Genomic DNA, 16,006 nt, shown 5'->3' on the forward strand with positions numbered 1-16,006 from the left:
GAAGCACCCTGCTGTAGTCTCTGGGCAAGAGACAGCGGCCGGATAATCCTAGAAGGATGCACGTGGGGTGCAGTATTGATTTCATGAGCGAGGACACTTCGTCAATTAAAAGGAGACCCCTGGCACTGAGCGGTTGTCACGGTCACGGTCCTCGCGTCTTTGGCGCGCAGCTGTACCTGCGCCCACTATTCGGTTAATCTGAAAGCCTCGTCCCCCCCCCCCCCCCTTGGAAGAGGTCTAAGACGACAATGGAGAATCAGAAAGTCAAGGTACACAGCACAAGCGCACAGTTTGAAGCATGAAGTGCAGAGCCGTCTTTTCTCCTCTGCTTTGAAAGCCTCTCCAGCTGTCTTGCTGTGCTCTTTTGTGTGCTTTCTTTTCGCCATACTTGTTCTGTCAATCAATCAATACAGTTTATTTTTTGTGGTCTGTGGCACCCCCGTGCAGTCAGAAAGCTTACAAAATGCAACAGAAATATAATTTCCGGAAATTATGTATTCATGCTCATGCATAAAAGAGTTGCCCTATATTACGCAAGTTGAGGAGGACGGTAATATTTATTTCGCCGTTCGTTTCCTCTTGTGGAAAATGAAAACCACAATAAAATAAATATTTTGTTTATACTGCAGCCTCTTGTCTTCACAAACCGTTTCAGGGGTTTCTTCAAGTTGAATGTTCCTGAATGTGGTTCTCACAAAGACTTGCGTAGGGGGTCTGCGAGGCCAGAACTGCACGTTATTTGGGTATTTGAGACGGCTGTTTCTTTCAGGTTCCATGGTTGTACAGAATGGACGGGTAATTGAACAGAGTGCGCGGCCGAGACTGAGTGGCATTATCTCCGGACCAAGAACAAGCCAGCAGAGTGACTATAGCTGGGAGTTTAATGTTTAATCACCTTTTTTAAATAAAACATTACACACCGAAACATGAACTTCATCTCCCACGGCGAGCTAGCTACGTATGTTAGGAGTTACTGGAGGAACGCTTCAGAATTCTGCAAATGGGTGAAAAGAGCATTCGCAGACTAGCGCTCGCAATGCTACTTGCGCATTAAAGTCGTGAACCTCGATGTAACTTTTCAGACTGTAGGCTAATGGCTCAAGTACCATTTTGTAAAGCAGGAAAGACGAAACAAAAACCGAAAGGGGTAACGCTAATGCACTGCAACGAAAAATGCACTCGCTTGAATCTACCCATCATGTCGTGTAGTTATATCCATCCAAATGTCACCAAAAGATTAGTTTTGTAGGTTGCTTCTTTTTAAAGATGTCGGATTTTCTCACAACGGATTGTGTATTTTCTCAGACTTTTGTATAGATAGAAAATGGCAGTGTTTAGATTAGGCAAGTCGTGGATTTTCACTGTTCGCAACTTCGCACCCTATCAAAAAATTTCACCCGATTTCAGCAGACATAACCACCCAGAAGAGCTGTGGTGTGAATTAAGCAAACTACGTTACGGAATTTATTGAAAAGCATTATTTGTCAAATGTACTATGCATTTCCGCACATTTCTAATGATTACTAGTCTTACCGGTATATAGTTAAATTGTATTATGTCACCATACTGCCAAAGTTTATGCTATCCTCGTGTAACAATAATATTCAACACGGCAACCTGTAGCTAGGCCGCGCAGTTTGCGCGTGGACCAGGCTCGCTCCGGTTACTAAACACCAACAAGCGGTGAACCAATCCCTCGTCTCGCTCACTGTTTCCAAGGAAACGTGTCCACAAGCGCACCAGCCTGAAGCACGAGAGTTAGACGAAGTGGCTGAAAATGACAGAATTCCACTCTTTAAAATAACCTTTCATTTATTTGGCCATTCACGGAATTCTTTAAATAACCAGCAAATGCTTGTAGAGCAGGCCGTATGAAAGACTTCTTCATGACAATGTTCTTATTCACAAATGAATTGAACATTTTCCGTCGCTATGGTCTATCGAATTAGGTGACGTTAAACTGTGCAGCTAGCAATTATCGCTCACGTTAGTTACTTTCTCGTTAACTGACAAACATTAAAATTTTTGAGGAAGCGACGTCTAGAAATGGACCTAAATGGTTTGCCACTTAGATATATTTTTACCCTTTTCTACTGTTTGCTTTAAGTAACGAATCTTAATTTGTGTTTTCTGCTAGCCAATGTTAACGCAAAAGTTCTTGCAATCTAGTTAACGTTAACTTGGCTAAGAATTCAGGTAAAATTAGTTGCTAGGGAGAGTGAAATAGCACTCTAGGAAATTCGGTGTCAACCGTGGTCTTCAATATCACAGGTAAGTTAAGTAAAATGGTTACATTTCGAAATTAAATATTTTTGACAAACGTTAGTGTAAATAGACATCGATAATGGTACATGTTTTTTTTGCTGCCTAATCAAGGCAAAATCCTACACATACATGACGTTATACCTGTCTAGGTAAATTAGCCAGATAAAGCCCATTCAGTAACGTTTATGGGCCGTGTTTAATAGAAAACAATTTCATATCATTATAAAATCGAGATTAAATCCAGGAAATGGTCTTGATTCTTAAACGGTCTTGACCAGTGCCCGTTTGATCACGTTTGATAACATTTACGTTAAACAATCAAAGATGGGACAATTGTTGTGGTATTTTTTTGCAGCTGCTGTTTATATAACGTTAAATAATGTTATGTTACATATCAAAGCTCCGTCAGCCAGTAGTTTTTCCCTTGCTAAGGACTTGCAGGGATGGCAGTAATACATTTCAGTGGTAATACATGGCAGTTTGAGCCAGTCCAGGTTTTACTCGAAGCAGATTATCGCGCTGAATGGAAGCCACCTGTTGCCGGTATGCTAACCTACTTATTACAGGACCGGTGATGACGTAGATACATTAAACCAGTATGCGTTAGTAGTGATATTCAGGCCGTGTGTTGTTTCCATCTCTGACGCTAGTGTGTATTGCTCTCATTAAAGTTATTGATCACACTGCTTCAATCCACATAACTTTCATCTGAAGTAAGTTTCTCAACTTTTTGTCGAAGTATTTTTTTTCTTTTTTTGCTCTCAGTATAATGTTTCCCACATGATTTGCAGTCGTCAGAAACCCAAAGCTTGGGAGCTAGAGGAAGGGCCCATTAACTGAGGTATTGTAGTCATTGATCAGAGAGAGGGAGAGAGAGAGCTGAAAGCTGCCATTCGATGCTAATGGATAAATAGACTGTTAACCAGTAGAAATGAAAATGTCCCAGGTGCTTACAGGTGTATCCATCCGTAGGCCCGTCTGAAAGATTCTCAGGCTTACCCACATATTTTGAAAAACAGATTTTGACAGCTGCGTGTCAAACGGATTGTATGAAAAAAAAAAAAAAGTATGTAACTCACTCTGGAAAACTCGCTTTTTTGCTAAATGCCTAGAAATAGAAAAACGTTCTTCATGATTGACTTCGCTGAGTGCCGCGGATAGTACTTGCCGGTTGGTGTGTTTTTTTCAAACGCAATAAAAATGACAACTGGTGCCCACAGGAAGTGCAAGGAGTACAGGAAGTGCAGTTAATACTGGAGCTCGGAGTCCAGCGGAGGGACGGGCAGTCAGTTGGTCGGCAGTCACTGTGGTTGTGTGTCACCGTAAAAAAACTGTCCTCCACAGTGTGAGGGCGCGAGGGGGCGGCATGGCGGACCAGGAGAGCCCCCGCTCGGGACGATCCCCCTCGTCCAAATCCAAGCACGGCGCCGGCTCAGGGAAAAAAAAGCACAAGGGCAGGAAAGGGAAAGCCCTGGCACGGGTGCAGGAGGTTGAGGAGCTGCAGCCCAGTGGTGAGGGAAAGAGAAGCAGTGCAGTGAGCTCAGCTACACAGTTAAGGCCAGACTAGAATCCCACCCGCTAACCCAGCTCAGGAGAATCAGGCCCTTTAAAGTGCGGAGTGTTCGTCTTCATTTGGGCATTGTCATCAACGTGTTGTTGTAAAACCCAATTGTTATGCTTTTTTTAAATTTTATTTCTTCTCTCATCAAGAGGTTTTTAGTCTTTTGCCTATGTTATAAGGGTCAATTTATGACCAAGGCTTTAAAACAGGGGTCTCAGACTCCAGTCCTGCAGGGCCGCAGTCACTGCTGGTTTTTGTGATTTCCTTTCAACTGGCAGCTGACTTGGGTCTTGGACACGAGGTGTGCAGACCCTTTAGCCAATCAGTGACTTAAATTAAGCACCTAAGTGCAGGAGCACATCAAAAACCTGCAGACACAGCGGCCCTCCAGGATTTGAGTTTGAGAGCCCTGCTTTTAAAAAAAAAAAAAAGAACAGTGCTGTTGGCTAAGAATGCAGTTGTTCTTTTTCAGAACGTTAGGTCGAAATTTATGCTGTGTGTGAGTGGAGTTGTAAGCGTGTGCTTCTGTTGGCTGTGGCAGTGGAGGTCCTGGACCCGAGCGGTCAGATGGAGGTGCCCGAAATGGCGGACGAGGGCTTGTACATGAGGAGACTGGTACAGTGCTCATCTCTCGCCATCTCTCTCTTTTTTTTAATAACCCGTTTATTCCCCCCGTTTTTCTGTCCGCCTCCCAATTTGGAACTCCCGAGGTTGGGCGTCGTATGGCCTCCTCGTCCCCGCGTCGTCCTGTCTGGCGACGTGGAGAGAGTGCAGAGCGGCGCCTTCGCTCGATGGACGGGGCCCCTGGGCTTATCAGCGGCGGCGTCGGTGTGGGGCTCTGGCAGAATCCAGCGCGGGGATGGAACAATGTTTTGACATTTCTCAAAGATTATTGTTGAGTTAAGGTGTCTGGATGCTCTGATAACTCCCGTGCCAGCCCGCCTCCGTCCCGACTTCCAAGAAAGCAAATAAAATCGGTCAGAATATTGTTATAAATGACCGATCGATGAAATTGGCCCGTGAGGCTATTGCTACCTCTGCTGTCCTCGGAGAGTGCGGTCGATTGGGTAGATTAGCTTACTGTCAGGTGCTAACAGAGAAGTGCCATTTGTATTCATTGACTCAGGCCAGGACAGGGAACTAGCTCCGTGGTCCACTGGTCGCAGCGGCAGGTGCATCCCAAAATTCACCAGCCAATTTTCGCTCTCTTACCAGACCGGCAGATATTGAGAATAGAACAGGGTCTTCAGCAGTGACCTGCCAAAGTGGCTGGTAGAGTAGACTAACTTATCAGCCACAGATGAGGTTTAACCAGCATTTGGCTAGTGCCTGGTGTAAATTTCCCACCCTGACCCAGAGCCCTGCAGTGTGGACACTTGTTGTTCTGATTGGGAGGTGGAAGGGCGCAGGGGCATCGTTTGTGTTCGGCGACAACAACTGTTCACGGTGCTTAATTTGTACCCGATTTTCCCAAAACGGGCCTCCCCTCTGCCCTCCTCCCGGTGCAGAGAGAGCGCTTTAAGAGGTGCGTGGACCTGCGGGGCGTGGCGGGCGACTCCTGGACCGAGGAGAACGACCAGGCCCTGGACAGCTTCTCCTCGGACGCCTCCCTCCTCTTCCTCGTCGTGTACCTGGACCCCTCCTCCGGTCTGCGGGTGGACTTCAGCCTGCCTGCGGAGGTACCCCCCCCCCCCGGTGACCCCCGATCGCATCTGTCCTGAGCTAGCTCTTCTCCCCCCCCCACCCCCCCATAATGAGGGAGAGTAATGAGCTATTTCAGTCACACACAGCGCTGCTGCTCCATTACTGACAGCATTAAGTATTTATGCGTCACGCTGTTCAATATCCTGCTCTGGCTGAAAACAGGATTTTAATGTTCCAGGTGGATCTCGCAGATGTAGGAAAAGGCTCAGAATATCACTTTTTCTTGATTTATTTTATTTTTCTTCCTTTGAGACGTTATTTGTCTTTGCCTCAAATGCAGGAGGTCCCATCTGCAGGAAATCAAAAGAAGGGTGCCACAGTGTAAAAAGTATTAGTCTGGGCTGTCTTCAGTGACGTCTGAGGCACTCTGGTTGGAGGGAGAAAGAAGTTAAAAAGTCTTTATTAGAATTGGAATATCAATGAGAAACTTTAAAACCAGTCTTAGCTCCAACGCGGGAGGTCCCACTCAGACACGAGGGGCCGTGCTTCTCTGTTTTTCTTCCTTCTCTTCTCCCATCGTTTTCTCTCTCGCTCTCTCTCTCTCTCTGTCTCTTTTCTCTATCTATTCTCTATTTTCTGCCTGTGGTTAGTTTTTTTGGTAGTTTTTCTCTTTATGTTGATTGTCTATTATTTTTATTTTGAAGTACAGTAATTTCTGTGGTTGAACGATGTCCCAATAAAAGGGTTTTTAAATCTCAAATCTCTCTCCTCCCCTCCCAGCAGATGGAGGAGCAGGTAGCCTACTTCATCCGGACGGAGGAGGCGGTGATCGTGGAGGAGAACTTTGAGCGGCTGGTGCACTTCGGCCGGCTGTGGGCGAGGGGCATGGAGCAGCTGCTGTGGCACCTGAACGGGGTGCACGTGCCCCTGGTCACCCTCAACACCGCCTGGCCCGAGAGCATCAAGAACAACTACTGCGCCAACCTGCACCGCTTCCTCACCAACCTCACAGGTCCGAGCCGCCCGCCGCACGCCTGCGCACGGGCGGGGACGCACGCGCCAACCGCTGCGGGCACACATGCAGGCATGCATGCATACACGTACACGTACACGCACACGCAAAGAGTGAGGTCACACACACGCATGCATGCATACACGTACACGCACATGCAGAGAGTGAGGTCACACACACGCATGCATGCATACACATACATGCACATTCAAAGAGTGAGGTCACACACACGCATGCATGCATCTACATGCCAATGCAAAGATGTACGCGCACACACACGCTCACGCAGACACACACACACACACACACACACACAGATACATGGAGTCACACGTGTGCATACACAGACCTCATTCGCTTGCATGTCTGTATCTGCCTCTGTCCTCTCCCACATTGTAAACCTCACATTGCGCCTCTGTGGGATTGCCGCTCTATTTTAAGGTCATAACCAGCCTGGGTATAATAGTATGTCACTGGATTCTCTGATGCACTGGCCTTTCTTTCCTAAGTCTTTTGATCTTTCCATATTTCATTCTGTCCAGCTCGCTTCCTCTTTTTATTCGAAACCCTCTCTCGTTCAGGTATTTTCTTTCATGTTTTTTTATTATCCTTTTTTATCTGCGTTTCGCTCCTCTCTTCTCAGCGGCAGACCGAGCCGGGCGAACCGGAGGAGAGATAGAGAGAGAGAGAGAGAGAGAGAGAGAGAGCGATGGAACTGAATTCAGAACTAGAAAGAGGGAGATGCTAAGGAGGATAGCTTCTCGTTGCTTTGATGTGGAAGGGGGGCCAAATCCAGCGCTGACCATTTGCTGGCATTACATCTACGGGGGGTCTTAACACCAATTTGCCAGCGTGTGCCCTGGAGTAGGGGGTTTGGGGGGGTTGGGGGGTGAGGGAGGGGTGCAATGTCACGGGTAGCGGAATGGACGGGTAACTCGCAGGTTTTTGGCCTCTGATAGTCGTCACGCGGGCAGGTCTTGATGTTGAGTCTATGGATGCCCTGGGGTGGACCGGCAAATTACGAGATCTACCTGAGCAAATACCCCCCCCGCCTCATTCGAGAAACGGTCGGGGGGGGGGGAAACAGCCTTAATATTCATACTGGCATTGAGTGCTCTTCACAGGCCGTTCCCTCCGCAGCCAGATGTAAGGCTTTTTTGAACCGTGCTTTGCAGTACATGAAGAGTATCGTTCTAGGACTCCGCGCAGCAGCGCGTGATTAAATAATAATGTGACGCGGCCGCCTGGATTTATTCGCCTGCAGACACCCGGTTCAAGCTGGAGGGGAAGACCGTGCTCTACATCCCCATGGAGGCTCTGCTGTTCAAGCCCGAGGTGGCGGCCAAGGACAAGGAGCTGGTGCAGAGGATGGAGGGTAAGGGCGTGGCGGGAGTGGGTTGGGGGGGGTGGGGGAGGGGCTCGTCCCGTTCAGGCTGGGTCCCCGGACGCGTGTTTGGTGACGGTCGCACCTGCTTGTCTGCGCTCGCCTGGAGTGATAGCACAGCTAGCCGCAGCACTCTCAGCATGCTAAACCTTCGCTCTCCGCCCCCCTCCCTCTCTCCTCGCTGCTCCATTCCCAGTGGTGATGATCCACTGGACGCGTCAGATCAAGGAGGTGCTGAACGCCCAGGAGACGCTGGAGACGGGCGAGAGCTCGGGCCCCCTGGAGGAGATCGCCTTCTGGAGGAGCCGCTGCCTGGACCTGACGGGCATCGGCCACCAGCTGGAGAAGCCGGGCGTCAGCCACGTGCAGGCCATCCTGCAGCTCTGCAAGTCCACCTACATCCCGGCCTTCTGCAAGCTCACCAAGCACATCCAGGTGCGGCACCGCGTGGGCGGGGGGGAGTCAGGTTCAGTTAGCACAGCGGTAACCAGCCCTGCCCCTGGAGATCTGCCGTCCTGTACGCTTTCACTCTAACCCTAACCCTAGTGTGTTGAAGACTGAGTGTACTGTAGTGTGGTCAACCCTGAGTGTACTCTAGTCTGTTTAACCCTGAGTGTACACTAGCGCGTGTAAGCCTGAGTGTACTCCAGCGTGTCTAAGAGTGTGCACTTCCCCCCTGCGTGCCGTCTCTGTGCAGGAGAGCTCGGAGCAGGCCCAGTCCAACCTGACCTTCCTGTCCCTGCTGCGGGGGCCGTGTGAGGAGATGGCGCAGCTGAAGCCGAGGGAGGTGGGGCCCAAGCTGGCCCACGTCCTCCAGCTGGTGCGCTTCATCTGGACCAACTCCAAGTTCTACAACACCCGCGAGCGCCTCATCCTGCTCTTCCGCAAGGTAGCGCACGGCCCTCTCTCTCTCTTTCTCTCTCTATCTACCTCTCTGTCCCTCTCCCTGTTTGTGTATCTTTCTCTCCCTTTCTCCATCTCACTCTCTCTTCTTCTCTCTCCCTCCCTCTCTCTCTCTCTCTCTCCATGTCTCTGTCTCTCTCTGTCTCCCTGTATGTATCTCTTTATCCCTCTCTCTCTGTCTCTCTCTCCCTCCCTCCCTCTCTCTCACTCTCGCTCTCTGTCTCTTTCTCTCCACTCCCTCTCTTTTTCTCTCCCTTTCTCCCTCTCCCTCCCTCTCTCTCTCTCTCTCTCTCTCTCTCTCTCTCTCCATGTCTCTGTCTCTCTCTGTCTCCCTGTATGTATCTCTTTATCCCTCTCTCTCTGTCTCTCTCTCCCTCCCTCTCTCCCTCCCTCCCTCTCTCTCTCTCTCTCTGCAGCGCAGGGCCAGAGGCTTTATTCGCCTGTAGGGGTGTATTTCAATCTCCCGCTACTCAAAAGCGCAGACAGAGCGTTTAACCTCAGCTAATTACGTTCTGACCCCCGCAATAACAGGAGCGATGCCACCCTGCTGTCTCTCTCTGTTTTATTCTTCTTTGAAAAATGTTCTTCCTTTTGAAGAAAAGCCACCCCTTCCCCTTCTGATGAAGCTTCGGGGAACTGGCGTGTGTGCAGTGCTGTAGGAAACAAAGCGTGTGCTGTTTCCTGTGGAATGTGGGTTTTGGGCTCGCAGCTGAAGGTGCTTGCTAAGGATCGTCTGCGCTCCCAAATCTCCAACCACCCAGCGCCTCAACCTGGAGCCACTTATTCCTGTCTGTGGCTGCTCTACTCTACTCGGTAGCAGTAGCAGCAGCACTGCTGCACTTTTAATTCCCAGTCTCTGCACTTTAGTTTGTTGCAAGTCTCACTGGATGATGGCGTACAGGACAATTGCCAATAATAATATAAATGTCATGTAATGGCTGAAGTGATGCAGTGCTTACCGACTGTAGAATTTATGGAGAATGTAATTGTGTTTCATTTGCTTAGCATTTTTTTTTATTGTAAAATGAAAGGGCATTTTGGCAGCCCAGTCGTGCTGCGTGCTGGCTGGGCTTCGGTGCCCTCAGAGGAGACCCGGATCTCAAAATGGAGAACGTGGGCGAGAAGCGCCCTCTGCAGAGGGCAGGGCTTCGACCCCAGGCCCACCCGGCGCCCTGCGTTTCTTTTCTAAACGCTGTTTGCGGGGCGGGGCGGGGCGGGGCCTTGTGGCCGTGTCACGTTTCCGCCGGCGTGTTTCGCTCAGAGCTGAACCTGGGGGGGGGGGGCGCAGCGTGTCTCTCCCCGCGTGGCGGTAATCCCCCCACCCCCCGTTTGAGCTGCTCACCGGCCCTTTGCGTCGCTCGAGAGCGCTCAGGCAGAACCGGCCTTCATAACTCCCTTTCCGTTCGGAGATTTTTCTAATAATTTCGCAATCAGAGGTGGTCTGAAGCACACAGGCTCTGACAGCGCCTCCTCCAGAACCCCCCCCCCACCCCCGCCCCGCCCCGCCCCAGGCTTCTCACCGCTGTATTTGTTTTTGTTTGTTTCCGTTCAAAACGTCTGGTTTAATATCGTTTTTTTAAATTGCAGAGCGCCGGAAGGCTTGGGCCTGCACCGGTGGTGCGCTGGCCTGCACAGGGCGCGCAAACTCCGATAATTACTGCAGCGGCGCTCCCCTTTCTGCGCTGGTTACTGTTTCAGCATCGCCGCCTCCGCACCCCCCCCACCGAATCCCCCGCCCCCCCCCACCATCCACGGCCTTTTTTATTTAACCATCGTTCCTGTATCTGTTAAAGAACGGACGCGGTTCTCCCTCTCTGCCTCTCCGGCGTGCCTCCCGCGTCCTCCCTGACCTGACACGCCCGAGTCTGATCTTCGTCTCCTCCTCATCCTCGGTTAGTTCAGACGCAGAGGAGGAGGAGGAGGAGGAAGAGGGGTCCGTGCGACGCTGTCGCCGGAGCGAGATGCGTTTCTCTCCGCTGCTTTCCCGCGGAGGAGCGGAGGAAGGAGAAGCTGCAGCTGATTACCAAAGAGCTCTCAGCTCCCTGGAGAACACTCTCACTTTTTTAGGGACATGCATTCTCTTGAATGTCAGGATTTATTTATTTATTTATTTATTTATTTATTTATTTATTTATTCATTTATTTATTTTTTGTTAGGAAGTAAAGTTCCTCTCAGAATTTGAGAGCTATTTTAGTGATGCGCAGGTTTTCAACGTGTACCTGAAACCGGAGGACTGAGGACGCTTCGCGTATCAGTTCCATTTCTGCCGCTTTTCAATTAAAAAGTGTTTTTTTTCTTTTGGTTTTTTGTTTGCCCTTGCCGGTGTCTTATCGGCATGTGAGGCGGTTCTCTCTCCCCTCTCTGCCTTGGGCCTGGAGAGAAGCTGGCAGCTCCGCTCCACGCAGGGGCCTCTTCCTCTGATTCTCCCCCGGCCAGAGAGAGCGCTGAATCCCCTCCTCCCGCCGATTAACATGACAGCGCCTTCTTAATTGCGCGATCATTTTTAAAAAACCATCTCTGCTCTTCCTCTTTGTTCCGTGAGCCGTCTTCTGCCAGCCAAATTGAATAGGCCTCATCAGAGGAGTTCACCTCGGCGAAACCCATGCGCACACACACACACGCACCTGCTCACGCACCTGCTCACGCACACGCACACGCACACGCACACGCACACGTACTCGCTCGCGCGTGTGGCTTTAAATGCAGCGCAAAACCCTGCTTTTTTTTTTTTCTCTTCCCGCTCCTGCGGCTCATCCCCACTCCCCCGTTAGTCGCTGGGGTTGATTGCTGTAACCTTTTACATGAAAAGGTTCAGAGAAATCCAGCCGCAGCGGTGTTGTGTCAAAGCCAGCTCAGTGAGATCTCAGCACTCTGTGCCTTTCTCTCCCCCAATCCCCCCATCCCCCCCCCGCTCTCCCCCCCCCCCCTTGCGCACGAGCACAGCTTCCTGTCTTTTCTCCCTCAAAATGAGTTCATTACAGGAGCGCCGGACATGTTATGCAGGCCTGAAACGTCTGGGAAGCCTGCAGTGCAGCATTTAGTGTGTTTGGGGTATGAAATGTGATTATGTGCAAACACAGACTGCTGTGCCCCCTCCCGATAGGCTCTCAGTTTTTGGCAGAAATGAACGCCCACCCCCCCCACCCCCGCCCCCTGCTTCATGGACAAATGTGTGAAATTTTATAATGCTTTTGTTGAAAAACTTTAGTTTACGTGCTTTTCTTTGGGGAGTGCTGCCTGCTATGCCTTGCGGAAGAAAATCGTTTGCATCTGATAACACTCTGTGGAATATATTAAGTCATCCTGAATAATGGCATCTGTCAAAACAAAGCACAATGATTAGACTAATAGCTTCTGCTGTCTGCTTTTCCCCCCTTTTTTTGGCGTATGTGTGTGTGTGTGTGTGTGTGTGTGTGTGTATGTATGTATGTGTATGTGCGCGTGTGTGTATGTATGTGTGTGCGTGTGCTTGTGTGTGTGTGTGTGTGTGTGGGTCTGTGTGTGTGCACGTGTATGTGTGCGTGTGTGTATGTATGTGTGCGTGTGTATGTGTGTGCGTGTGCTTGTGTGTGTGCGTGTGTGCGGGTCTGTGTGTGTGTGTGTGGTGGTGTGTGCGTGTGTGCGTGTGTGTGTGTGCGGGTCTGTGTGTGTGTGCGTGTGTGTGTGTCTCTCAGCTGAGCAATGACATCATTCGGCTGTGCTGTCGGGAGATCTCTCTGGACCGGATCTTCGAGGGCTACGTGGTGTCCAGCAAGCAGACGCTGGCCGAGTGCATGCAGTGCTGCGTCAACTGGAAGGACATGTACTTCCACACCTCCCAGCTGCACCACAAGTACGCCTGGCTCCCTGCTCCTCCCGCCCCCTCCTGCCCCCTCCTGCCCCCTCCGCCCTCCTGACCGGCCCCCTCCCCGACCCTCCTGACCCCACCCCCCCTCCCCGGGCCTCGCCCTGGGCCTTGCTGTCTTCCTCCCCGCTCTTTAGACCTGTCCCGTCTCCAGCTCTACCACTCATGTTTTCCACAAAAGAGGGAGAGTGAGAATGCAGGTACTCATCAGACAGGTGTGTTCTTGGTGCACGCACACACACACTTTCACCCACTTATATGCCCACACACACACACAGGCATGCACATGCACACACACACACACACACACACTCACACTATCCATCACCACACACACACACACAGGCGCATGCACACAGCACACACACACCACACACACACACACAGGCATGCCACACACACGCACACACACACACACACACACAGGCAGCCACGCCACACACACACACACACACACACACACACACACACACACACACACACACCACACACACACACACACACACCACACACACACGCACACACACACACACACACACACACAGCATCACCACCACACACACACACACACACAGCACGACACACACACACACTCATCAGGCAGGCTGACCTCTACACATTCACCCCCCAGACACACACGCCACTGGTGGATCGACCGAAATCACCCAATTAAGAAATCACCACATTAAGATGAACACTGTAAACACAGCAGGCAGGAATGCAACCCGCACCACCCACACCACACACAAACAGATCTGACACTCAGGGAGCACAGAACCACACAGGCACTTCGGCAGCACACGCACACCCACACACCCCACCACACCACACACACACACCCACACACACCATCGCGCACCCCACACACCACACACTGCATTATGACAGGGTGTGATTTCTCTGAGGCTGAGAGTTCCACTCTCCCCAGGACACCTCTGCCTACTGGTGTGGACCGACCTGCAGCCCATTAGAGCACCGCCTAAATCATGCAGTCGAGAGGGTGTAACCCCCCCACAACTAATTTCGATCTGACTCCAGTGGCACGAAGTCAACATGGCAGCTTCCGGGCCACACGCCACCCCCCCACCCACCTTGCCTCCACTGGTGCACTGCACACCCCTCCGTCACCTGAGCGTGCACTCCCTGGCGTGCACCCTGGCGTGCACCCCCTGGCTCACCCCCTGAGACGTGCACCCTGGCGTGCCACCCCTGTGCGTGCCACCTGCTGTCACGCTTTTCTCTGCTCCCCCAGGGGTGAAAGGAGCTCTCCCCGCTACACTCAGTCTCTGCAAATCCTACCCTGCAGACTAAAAACACCCGTCTGATGTGTACCTGCATTCTCACTCTCCCTCTTACCCCCACAATGCCACTTCACTTTGTTTATGTGACTTCAGAGCTAGTGAAGTATTAAGGGCTACCATCAGCTGTGAACCTAAAAACTCGGCAAGCCTTTTCGTGTGAGTGTCTGCCAAATTATAAAACGGGTTGTTTTGATCCTGGATGCTGATTGGCTGAGGCCGCATGCTACAGTGATTGTAAATCTGTTGCAGTAACAGTTATTCAAACGGTCTGTTTGTAAACAGTATCACCCTGCACCCAAACCGCTACTTACAAAATAAAACGTCTGATCTGTCGATTGTCTCTGTGCGCTGTCACCGTTCTGTAGAAGCAGTACGGCACTCGAGGCCGTGCTGTGCCACGGCTGCAGGGGGTTGCTGGCTCGCCGCTTTGCGTCGGGCCTGACAACACCCCTGCAGCCCTGCCTGTGCTCACCATGCAGCTCGGCCTCTCCAGCCGTACTGCTTGAGTGGAGGCACACAGTCACAGCTCCCTATCTCACAGAGAGAGAGTGAGAGGGAGAGAGGGAGAGAGTGAGTGGGAGAGAGAAAGGGAGGGAGAGAGAGAGAGAGAAGGAGAGAGGGAGAGAGGGAGGGAGGGAGGGAGGGAGGGAGGGAGGGAGGGAGGGACGGACAAAGAAGGAGGGAGGGACAGAGATTGAGAAAGGGAGGGAGAGAGAGAGAGGGAGATGGAGAGAGAGAGAGGGTGATAAAGGGAGGGAGAGAGAGGGAGAGAGAGAGAGAGAGGGAGATGAGAGAGAGAGAGGGTGATAAAGGGAGGGAGAGAGAGGGAGATAGAGAGAGAGGGTGATAAAGGGAGGGAGAGAAGGAGAGCGAGAGAGAGGGGCTCAGTCACAGGGCGCTGGGTAGTGATGGAGGAGCAGCTGAGCAGCAGACAGTCACAGATCATAAACCCTGATTAGCATCGGTGCAGCGGCCCGGGCGACGGCAGCACAGAGATCTTCACACGCGTTTCAATATTCCAGCGCTCTGCTTTATCACAGCCGGAGTCATTATCGGGTTATTAGTGTGAATACGAACAAAAAAATACGCCTGTCAGCCGCACCTCCGATAAGAAGTGGTGTCGTGCGGAGATTTTAAGTGTCTTTTTTTTTTTTTTACATTTTAATTTTTTTGTTCTTTAACGAAGACTGATGCAGGGTGTGAGATCAGCGGATCATCAATCAAAACGCCGTGAACCCCAGAAACGGCAGGGGGGGGGGTTTGACCCCTTAATTAAGCAGCCGTTGTTTCTGGCGGTGTGAGGCGGCCCGCGGGTCTACCCCCCCCAGGGCCGGAGAGCTGGGGGGCTTATTTGGTTTGGGCGACCCCGAGGGTGACGTCTTAAAAGAGCGGGTGAGGCTGAGGCCGTCTGACAGAGCGCGGCTCGGTGATTAATGGCGCCTGACCGCCACCCGCCGGCCTGGTGGCCCCTCTTCCTCCCCCGCCATCCCGCTATCCCGCTATCCTGCCATCCTCTATCTCTCCCTTTTCCCCCCCAGTTCTCCTCCACTTTCCTCTCTTCTTCACTGTCATGCTCACTCACCCTCTCTCCCTCTCTCTCTCACTCTCTCTCTCTCTCTCCCTCTCCCTTTCTGACTCTCTCTCTCTCATCCCTCTCCCTCGTCGGTCTGTCTCTGTCTGTTCAGCTGTTGTTTAATTGCGGTTGATGATGTAGGAATTGTCCGGCAGTGGCGTCAGAACAGGGAGAAACCCCCAGAAGGCTGTGCTCTCTGATCTCGGTGACGTTAGCCCCCTCTTCGTCCGCACCCATCTCCCCCATTAGAGCGCGGAGGCTATCGCTGGATTTTCCTTTAGCTGATATCACAGTGGAAAAATGAGCGCGAGGGATTACCACTGTGGCCTGCAGTACCCCTGTGTGTCGCTGCATAGCGAATTAGCATTAATGTGGGTGTGTGCGGCGTGCTCAGAGTGATGAAGTAAAATGACAGTGACTTGATAAAATCGGGTTAAATGTGATTGAAAAAGTATTTCGCCGGTTAGGTTTCGGTAGCTAACTGTGCCACGACGTGACCGGAATGATACTTTGTCAAA

General features: G+C 51.3%; 1 protein-coding gene across 1 annotated transcript in view; it reads left to right on the plus strand.

The window, feature by feature from the left end:
- Positions 1 to 3,545: 3,545 nt before the first annotated feature.
- Positions 3,546 to 16,006, plus strand: part of dnah2 (dynein, axonemal, heavy chain 2) — a 110,076-nt gene continuing 97,615 nt past the window's right edge. The window contains exons 1-8 of the mRNA XM_064325217.1: positions 3,546 to 3,776; positions 4,368 to 4,441; positions 5,335 to 5,505; positions 6,251 to 6,482; positions 7,747 to 7,857; positions 8,063 to 8,301; positions 8,564 to 8,755; positions 12,445 to 12,602. Of these exons, the coding sequence (XP_064181287.1) occupies positions 3,632 to 3,776; positions 4,368 to 4,441; positions 5,335 to 5,505; positions 6,251 to 6,482; positions 7,747 to 7,857; positions 8,063 to 8,301; positions 8,564 to 8,755; positions 12,445 to 12,602 (1,322 nt within the window). The 5' untranslated portion in view covers positions 3,546 to 3,631. The remainder of the gene's footprint in view (positions 3,777 to 4,367; positions 4,442 to 5,334; positions 5,506 to 6,250; positions 6,483 to 7,746; positions 7,858 to 8,062; positions 8,302 to 8,563; positions 8,756 to 12,444; positions 12,603 to 16,006) is intronic.

The sequence above is a fragment of the Anguilla rostrata genome, chromosome 3 (genome assembly GCF_018555375.3).
Source record: "Anguilla rostrata isolate EN2019 chromosome 3, ASM1855537v3, whole genome shotgun sequence".
NCBI lineage: Eukaryota > Metazoa > Chordata > Actinopteri > Anguilliformes > Anguillidae > Anguilla > Anguilla rostrata.